The sequence below is a fragment of the Dioscorea cayenensis genome, unplaced genomic scaffold, assembly GCF_009730915.1.
Source record: "Dioscorea cayenensis subsp. rotundata cultivar TDr96_F1 unplaced genomic scaffold, TDr96_F1_v2_PseudoChromosome.rev07_lg8_w22 25.fasta BLBR01000477.1, whole genome shotgun sequence".
Classification (NCBI taxonomy): domain Eukaryota; kingdom Viridiplantae; phylum Streptophyta; class Magnoliopsida; order Dioscoreales; family Dioscoreaceae; genus Dioscorea; species Dioscorea cayenensis.
The window spans coordinates 61,753-71,537 of NW_024086868.1; the positions used below are offsets into that span (position 1 = coordinate 61,753).

The 9,785-nt window shown below is 37.4% G+C and overlaps 2 protein-coding genes across 2 annotated transcripts; one reads left to right on the plus strand and one right to left on the minus strand.

Annotated features, from left to right (window-relative positions):
- Positions 1-415: 415 nt before the first annotated feature.
- LOC120254490 (long chain acyl-CoA synthetase 2-like) lies at positions 416-8,023 on the plus strand. Its single transcript, XM_039262580.1, is given in 20 exon segments — positions 416-627; positions 1,118-1,182; positions 1,557-1,645; positions 1,734-1,790; positions 2,293-2,349; positions 2,934-3,002; positions 3,425-3,464; positions 3,552-3,646; positions 4,790-4,954; positions 5,234-5,344; positions 5,450-5,537; positions 5,661-5,727; positions 5,838-5,883; positions 5,885-5,914; positions 5,992-6,109; positions 6,382-6,627; positions 6,998-7,137; positions 7,222-7,404; positions 7,487-7,606; positions 7,689-8,023. Coding segments are annotated over 20 exon segments (1,980 nt in total). The 5' UTR covers positions 416-481; the 3' UTR covers positions 7,737-8,023.
- A 309-nt stretch (positions 8,024-8,332) lies between these two features.
- On the minus strand, positions 8,333-9,780 carry LOC120254488 (the record flags this gene model as incomplete). Its single annotated transcript, XM_039262579.1, has 4 exons — positions 8,333-9,074; positions 9,211-9,335; positions 9,466-9,565; positions 9,661-9,780. Coding segments are annotated over 4 exons (543 nt in total), but the record flags the coding sequence as incomplete, so codon positions are not given.
- Between the last annotated feature and the right edge of the window lie 5 nt (positions 9,781-9,785).

The window sequence follows — 9,785 nt, forward strand, 5'->3', positions numbered from 1 at the left end:
TTGAATCCCTGGTCAGTGGCACTAATTAATGATGTAAAAACTGTAAAAAGTGGGAGGGGAAACATGAGTTTTTAAAATGAGCAACTGCCAACTACAAACACCCGCAATTGCAATGTCATGTCATCAAGCGCCGCCGAAGTTGGTTGGGCCTCATGGACTACAAGACTGGCACACAGAAACACTCCCCCACTTTTCTACGTTGAAAGCCCCCCTCTATCTGTGTTAATTGCCGCCAAAGCAGCACCACCAACCTAGTCGTATTAAAATTTAAGCCTCAGAAATAAATGGGAGTCGGGACCTCAGGGTCGATAGAGACAGAGAGAGCAATGGCAAGCTTAAATTTCCCCAACCAACTTTTTTTTCTTTTTCTTTTTTTTTTTTTAATATTAATCTCATGCACATCTACCCCCATTAGCATTAGTTCAGCCCGTATAAACCCACAAGTTCGTGGCCAAACAGAGGGAAAGGGTGGCGAGCCAGGATGGAGACTTATACTGTGAAAGTGGAGGAGTCACGGCCGGCTTCTGGTGAGCGGCCCTCTGCTGGCCCTGTTTACCGCTGCATTTACGCCAAGGATGGCCTTCTGGATCCTCCCTCTGGGATTGAGTCCCCATGGGAATTCTTTTGGTCAGTTACGTTACCATTTTTTGCACTTCAATCTTTTCAAAAGGCAGGAGAGGAGTGGAGGCTCTCGCTCTTGCTCTCACTCTCACTCACAACTCAAACTTGTGGTTTTGTGTCGTGTGTCCATATACATGTTTCTGCTTTTCTCCTTCATGTTCATCATGCCTCATGGATTTTGCCTACGTTTGACATGCTTGATTTTTCAGTAAGATATTTGAAATTTCACTCAATATCAGACACGAAACACTTTTAGCTAATTAGGAGCAGGGACCAGGAACCATGTGTTTGGACTTCTTCCTTGTCATCTTGTTGTTTGATATATTTCTTGTCCTTCGAGAAAATGTATGAATGGCCAGAAGATTCAATCTAATGATCTCGAACATACACAAAATACTCCAATTTTGATTAAAAAGAAAGTAAAATGATTTCTTTCTTTTATTGGCATTCGTTGCTTCTTTTTTGTCTTTCTGATCGATCAGTTGCAATGCTTCAGTGGATCGGTCAAGCTATACCCTCAGAATCAAATGCTTGGTCGACGTGAGGTCAATGACGGTCAGGGTATGTTTTTATTTTTTTGTTTGTTTATCCTACTCTTTCCGTGTTGAACTTGGGAGATATATAGGACGTTGGCTTCACTGTATCTCATTCACCCACCCAAATCCCAATAGTGACATCTTCATTGCTATAATATCTCTTTCAATTTTTTCTCTGTTTTTGGTATTCATTGCATGAATGCCTATATCTTCTCGCATCATACTTCATGATCATTTGGTTGGATCTTCTAATACTTCATCTGGCAGAAATTACCTTAATCACTGCCAAACCTTTTTGCAGAAATTACTGACAGCACAACTGTTGTTCCTGTTGAAAATTACTACTGTAGTAAACAACAAAGGAAGTTATGCAATTAATTGTAGAATTGATTCTGTAGGTGGGTCAGTATGTATGGCAGACTTACGAGGAAGTTTACAATAAGGCCATCAAGATTGGATCTGCTATAAGGGGGCTTGGTGTTAACCCTGTAAGTAGATTATGTTTCTTTTCTTTTTGTTTGTTACGTGGTTACAGGAAATGCTTATCAGTTGTTTCCGTTTATCTTGTTTAACCAGGGAGATCGTTGTGGCATATATGGAGTCAACTGCCCTGAATGGGTGACTGCAATGGAGGTAAAGCCTATTTAATTTTTTCTGTCATACAATTGATACATCTAATATTAATGTACAACAAGAGGAAGATGATATGCTGGGGCCACTTAATTATTGTAATTGCAAACAATATCCATGACAAATGTTTGTTTGACTTTTATTAATATTTATTCAACTAAGTAGTTCATATTTTTATGTTCTCATATGAACTATAAATTCATGGCAGCACTATAAATTCATATTTCATGCCAGCATATGTGAAAATAGATAGATGCTGAAATAGCATAAATTAACTATGGCTATTATAGTTTTTGTTACTGGTTCTTTCATCAATATCATGCTTGTGTGGCATTTACCCTTGTCACAACACCCTTTAGTGATGTGATTTGAGTTTCTGCTGCAGTGCTTCTTTCTTTCTGTGTCTTTTCATAAAAGAAGTACTTCTGATGTCACTTTTGAACTTCTATCTCATGCAAAATTATTAGATTCTTTCTCTAATCAAATGTAATTTGGTTTCTTGCAGGCTTGTGTCAGTCAAGGAATTTGTTATGTACCTCTTTATGATACCCTTGGTAGGAATTTCCTTTCTTTGACTACTTCACGAGGAGCCAAGATGTTTAATTTGAACTATGTGCATTAAAATCTCTAGTTTTTTCATGGACAAAAGTAAGCAAACTAGTTGATTGTATTGTATGATTAATGATATCCATCCCTATGACTATAAGTGCAATTAATTGAGTGTATTGTGTATTGTGTGGCATAAAATCTTGTATTTCTATTTCTATTAGTGGAATTCAACAGCATATTGCTTTTAGCCTCTGGCACTTCAGAAATATCTTTATGTAGTCCATTACAGATCATGATTTTCTATTCACTGTGTCAGTAAATTAGGACGTTTCCTTATCAGAGCATGGAAGGACTAACATACGTGAAGGCCAATGTGCATATAAGGCTCTTATCTGAAAGTTGTTATTCTAAATATCATTTTAAGTTGAGAACTCTATAATGGGCTGTTAGCTTAGAGATGTCTGTTAGGGTTGGGTTGCGGTTATCTTGTTATAATTTTTCTTTCCTATCAACGTCTGCTTGATATGGAAGTTTGCTTTGATAATTTCTATTGTGCATTCTTCTCATATGTGTCTAAACATACCACAGGTGCTAATGCTGGTAGAGTTCATCATCAACCATGCTGAAATCTCAATAGTTTTTGTCCAAGAAAACAAGATGCAGTCTGTAAGTTTGTGCCTCTGCCCTTCTTTTTACTAGAAATTGGTCAACATGTGCCAATTATTGGAACAGACAACAATAAAATATCAAGGCACTGTATTCTATATCTTGAGAAGTATTTGAATTGAGATTTAAGTTAGTCTATCACTTAATTAGATTTGTTACTCATGCATCATCTAGTTTGGTGTAATGCAATCTGTTCCATAAACCTTTCCTGCAGACCATGAGCATTTAGCATTTTTCATTCGTTAACTATCTCCTTTACTATCAAAAAAGAAAAAGTACTCCATATTTTGAACCCATCATTTCTAAACTTGTCTGAAGTATTTAATTACTTGATGAACTATTACTGTATTTTCCTTTTGAGAAGATTTTTCTTGTGGTTTTTACTAGCTAATTAAGTTATGATGTGACTCCATCTTTTTCAGATGCTTACCTGTCTTCTCAGATGTGTTGCACATCTAAAAAGTATGTAGGAAAATGAATTCTTGGTTCTAAAATGTTTAATCATTGTATTTATTGTGATGACATTATCATCATGCACTACTTATCCAGCAATTGTTAGCTTTGGGAAAGTTGCTGATGAGCAAAAGCAGGAAGCTGAGCGAATTGGAGTATCTTGCTTCTCATGGGAGGAATTTCTTTTATCAGTCAGTACTCTCTCTCTCTCTCTCTCTCTCCATTTGTGTGTGTTTGCGTTTGTGTGCATTGATGTTTCATGATATATTGAACCCTGATGGTTTAGACAACTGTTCAACTTTCATATTTTTCCAGTCAGACTTATACAAAATTGTGGATTTCATGGCCTTGTTAAAGAAAGTCTGAGCTAAACTTGGGCTTTGCTAAGAATGTTGTCATTAGATTCTCACTGCAACTCTGCAAGTCCTTATTTTCCAAAAGAAAATAAGCAGTTATAAGCAAGTCACCCAAATAATCCAACAATCAACACCTGTTCATCATTAAGACAAGCCTCTAGCGATGGGAACCATATTTATTTGTTAGAAACAAATGGGGAGGTTAATTGATTTAGTTCACACCCATGGACAAGATTAATGCAAAATTAGGGCATCAAATAACCCAAGAAATAATCACCACCACTAAAAACCAATCTATGTGGTTCAACCAAAATCGGGGCCTACATTCACAAGAGAACAGTGCAATTTACAAATATACAAAGGTCTCACCTCAATAGACCAAGTATATGGTTTTCACCTTTGGACAAATCTCTAAGAAATTATTCGGTGCATACAAGCCATCTTTAAAGCACCATGAAAACCATTCTTTTTTTCCTTGCTTTCTAACTCCTCTACCTCTCTTACACTTTTTCTCTCTTAGTTTCTCATCCGTGTCCTCTCAGGATGTATTTGATAACTTGGAACCCAGTTCCATGGAGGTCAAAAGTGAGTTTTGGATGGCAGCGTCAGTTATGGATTCTGTTTGGTTTGTAGAAGAGTTTTTGAATCTATCTCAATCCAATGAGAAAGGTTTAGGAATGGAAATCATTTACTCATGTTCCCTGCAAGACTTCTATGTGCTTGATTTGCTTGCAGCACTTGTGGTTCTTATCTTTTTAATGGATATATTGGCACAGTGTTGGGTGATAACTTTTAATGAAAACAGGATGTTTTGATATGTTTCTTTCCTTGAGTCTTCTTTCAATGATATATATTTATGCTATCCCAAAGGAGTATATTACTGATTTATCCAGGTATTTACATTTGTGGGGATGGATATGAATCATGCATGTGAATGGATATAAGTCATTTAACTATATTATTTACTTTTTCTTTCAGGGTAATGTTAATTGCAGGCTTCCACAAGTATGCAAGGATGACACTTGCACGATAATGTATACTAGTGGCACGACAGGAGACCCAAAGGGTGTTATACTGACAAATAGAGCTGTTATAACCCAAGTCATTAACACGGAGCAGTTGATTCTGGAGACTGATAAAGCAGTAAGCTGTCACTGTTTGACTTCCGAGATATGATCATTCCTTTTCAGTTTTATGACACTCTTTCTGCTTATTTACGACACTTATATGTTGGAAAGACTGCAATTACATCATTTTGTGAATGTAATTATCTTTACTCCCAGTCAGGTCGTAACCTTTGAATCTGATAATTATTAAATTGTGGATATATAATGTCTGTCAATATTGTGAGATATCTTATTAATGGATATCAATAATCTAGAAATTCTGTGATATGAGATCTGTTGTCCTTTCTTCTCTCAGGTTACAGAAGAAGACACTTACTTTTCATTCCTTCCTCTAGCTCACATATTTGATCAAATAATCGAGAACTACTGCATCTATAAAGGAGCCTCCATAGGTTATTGGCAAGGGGTATGTATATGTTTTGTTTCACAACGGTTTCTAGTTCAGCTGTGTATTTATTATACACAAAAACAAAATGTGTGTTCAACTCCATTATGCATTTTTTACTTATAGGATGTTCGATATTTGATGGAGGACCTTCAACAATTAAAACCCACATTATTTTGTGGTGTCCCTCGAGTTTTTGATCGTATCTACACAGGTTTGAAACTAAGTTGCTAATGCGTGGTTATTTTTATGGTCCATTGATTTTTGCAGTATCAGTTGGTACAGTGTAAAACTTCTCCTTTTCTTACAAGTGTATATGTTTTTTTTTATACTGAAGGTGTCAAGCAAAAAATTTCATCTGGAGGAGTGTTGTCGAGAAAGTTGTTCGAGATTGCTTATGAACAGTATGTCCCGTTTGCATTTTAACTTCAGTTGACCATTTTTTCCTCAACAAGCAAGTGATTATTTTTATAAATGTGGCCTTGAACTCTCTATTTGCTCCGGTTTTTATCAGCAAGCTGAATAATTTGAAGAGAGGTGTGAGACAAGATATGGCCTCACCCTTTTTTTGACAGATTAGTCTTCAACAAAGTTAGTATCAAGTAACTGCGCCATGTCTATGTGGTCCACTATTCTGAACATTCACTCTTTATAAATTGCTATCATAGATCAAACAAGTACTTGGGGGCCGAGTACGTATGATGTTGTCTGGAGCTGCACCATTGCCTAAGCATGTGGAGGAGTTTCTAAGGGTTACTAGCTGCAGTGTGCTAATACAAGGATATGGTACTCAAGAACTACATGATTTACAGTCCCAATCATGTGTCAAGTATTTCTGTTCAAGTAATAAAAGATATTTGCTTTCAAGTATAAAAGTTTGTTAGAAATCAAAGGACAATCACTATAGGTCTGCTTGGACTTCTTGAATTAACTAAAACTGAATGGTTTTTCCAAGTATTCAGTAGAAGTAAGATGAAGCAACTAAGTTAGGTAAATGTGATCATTGATTAAACTTTTGTATAGCCTTGGATTTCATGTTTATGGATTCATGAATCCAGGTCTTACAGAAAGTTGCGCTGGGTGCTTTACATCGGTTGCTAATGTATTCTCAATGGTGGGCACTGTGGGGATCCCGGTTATGACGATAGAGGCAAGGCTTGAATCAGTACCAGACATGGGGTATGATGCTCTCTCACCTACTGCCCGTGGAGAGATTTGTTTAAGGGGCAAAACCTTGTTTTCTGGTTATTACAAGCGTGCAGACCTCACAGATGAAGTATTTGTTGCTGGATGGTTTCACACAGGCAAGTTTTCTTATGGAAATCCTAAACATGTCAAAACTGGGTAGTTTTATCTCTTCTCTGCATCTGAATTAAAGAATGGCTTGAAGTCTGTATATTTTTGCTGCTGAATTTTCTGCCAGAGCTGAATTTCTTTTTTTTTTTCCGCATAGGTTATAATGTCTGGTTGATGATAATTGTTGGCTGATCTCTTTTGTATTGAATTGAGAAATAGCTTGAAAGTCTGCATCTTTTTGGTGCTGAATTTCCTGCTAGAGCTAAATTTCTGACTTTTTTTTCGCATAGGTTATAATGTCTGGTTGGTGATAATTGTTGGCTGATCTCTTTTGTATTGAATTGAGAAGTTGTTTCATGAGAAATTTGGTTCATGCAGGTGACATTGGAGAATTGCAGCCTGATGGGGCAATGAAGATCATTGACAGAAAAAAGAATATTTTCAAATTGTCCCAAGGAGAATATGTTGCTGTGGAGAACATTGAAAGTGCATATGCCCAATGCTCACTCATTACATCAGTAATGTTACCTCTGCATCAAATGATAAATATTAATGTGATTTATATGTCCACTGTTTAGGATCATGTCATTTATTACTTGTAGATTTGGGTGTACGGCAACAGTTTTGAGTCCTTCCTAGTTGGCGTTGCTGTCCCTGAAAAGCAAGCACTTGAGAATTGGGCAGCTGCCAATGATCTGACTGGCAACTTTGTGGAACTCTGTAAACACCCCAAATCGAGGAAGTATATTCTGGAGGAGCTCAACAACACTGGCCGACGGCTTCAAGTATGTCATATTTAAATTCACACGAAACAAAATTAAAAGTACCAAGTTTTCTTGTCTCTTGACAGAATTGCTTTGACAACAGCTTAGAGGGTTTGAGATGTTGAAAGCAATCCACTTGGAACCATTTTTATTTGACATGGAGCGGGATTTGATCACCCCGACCTTTAAGTTGAAGAGGCCACAGTTACTCAAATATTACAAGGCAAGTAAAAGGAAGATACTTGGATGATCTATTTGTGTTTCTTTTGGCTTATCCTAGAGTCGTTATTGTACAACGATTGCAGGAACGTATTGATGAACTCTATCAGGAAGCAAAGGAAAAGAAAGTGTAAACTTCCATCTCTATTTTTTTTACTACCGTTGCTCAGCCCAACCGTGAAGCACACACATATATATATATATATATATTTATATATGATGAGTTTTATCTGAACTCGTTTTCTTGTCTGGTAGTATTGAGATAAATATGGGAGCCTCTGAGTGTAGAATCAGAATTTCAGCATGTTGCTAGCTCAGCGGTTGGGTTGTAAACAAATAAAACTCTGTCCTCCGTGCATGTTGATTCAGAAATGTAATGCAATGAAAATGAAGAGTAATGGGAACGCAAACAATTGAATAATGCTGCATGAGTACTCCTCAAGGCATTATATATGATGAAAGTTATTTTGTCCACTTGGTATGGTATGTATACACTTGATATACATTATATTACATGGTCGGTTGTTGCGTGCTTTCGCCTGACGAACGCGGCCACACTGGAACTCAACGTAGGCTGGGAGAAAGAGGTGAGGGAATGGAAGGGGATAGAGAAAACATAGAAGAATCAGAGAAAGTTGAGAATGGTCGTGACCTTCCTCGTTGGTTGATGAAATGTTTTTTGATGAATGGCTTTAGCTTGTAATTTTGCGTATTTTAGTTTCGTTTTAGATTTTTTTTTTCCTACTGAGGTATCTTGAACCTTGTTTTAGTTCTCTTATTTAATAAATTGGCTCTCGAGCTCTGTTTATCCTTAAAAAATAATGAGGAGAGGTTGAGAATGATTCCTGCTTTCCATTACCTCCTCCCCACCAAATAAAGCAAAATCATTACAAAATAACAGACTCTGCTGGAACTCACTCCACTATCATAATCCCGAACTCCCATTTCTCTCACCATTATAATAAACCTAGTTACATATATAATATAATCACGCAAGAACGCTGGTTACTTATTAGCATGCCCACTCCGTCCTTCGTGCTGAACCAAACGATCCTGGAGCACGCTTTGTAGCAGACCCTGTGTTGGCCCTTGCACCATCTGTATCAGCACCATTTGTATCATCGGTATATGTATACAATATACAATGGCTCAACTGGGTGACTTGATTATATCTCTATAAACAGTAAAATAGTGGAAGGATTGGTGAAGCTGTGGTTGAACCTGCATCAGTACTGGTCATCCAGTACCGACTGTTTCATGGTTCCGCATGTGATCTAACTCCCGCGCATGGCGAGCCTAGAGAGCAGAAAAACAGAAGCAGAGGAGATAAAGACAGCTCCGGCAAAGCAAGCCAGGTCTAGCCCACTAGACAAGGGCACGTTCTTGAACTTGTCCAGGATTCCAGCATGCAGAATCATCACCACTACATGCCCCAGTTTGGATTTTGCCTCCGTTATTGACATGGGTACATTCTATGAACAAGATTAAAGAAAGGCAAGTTGGATTGCATGTGATGCACTGTATATATATTTTTAGATAAAACAAATATTTTTGCATTGCATGGGTGGCCTCAGCGCATATAAAGAAAAGAGTCTGTCATGTAAGTACCTTTATGTTTGATCCTCCACCAACAGCAGGCCGGCCTTTCCCTTGATTTATCTCGTCTGATGAAGTAACCATGACATACAAACCCATCCCAAGAGTAAGCAGCGCAGATCCCACAAGGAACATACCTGCAGGGAAATTAATTTGTGAAAGATGTTTTTAGATTTTTCTCGTCCAATTGGAAATTATTGTAGGCAGGTAATTAGGAGGGTGATATATACATATAATAGATAGATAAATTAAATTAATATCACACACCAATAGCTTCAATAAGTAATTGTATGATCCCACTTTGAGCCGCGTTCTGTGACAATGTTCGGAAGTAGTAGATAAATGCCTTGACAACAATAATAAAACCCTGCAATAACCCCGATAGAGTAGAAGGAAATAAACAACTAAACCATGATGAGCTAATAAATGAAATAAATCTGCACTTCCCAAGTGAATACGTACCTCGACGAAGCACAAGACAGAGCCAATGAGGGATCCAGCAACAGCGGTGAATGTGAAGGTCTGGCATCCAATAATTCCCTGAACGTTACAACGGGAATGGAAATGAAGGATAAAGTAAGAAGAAA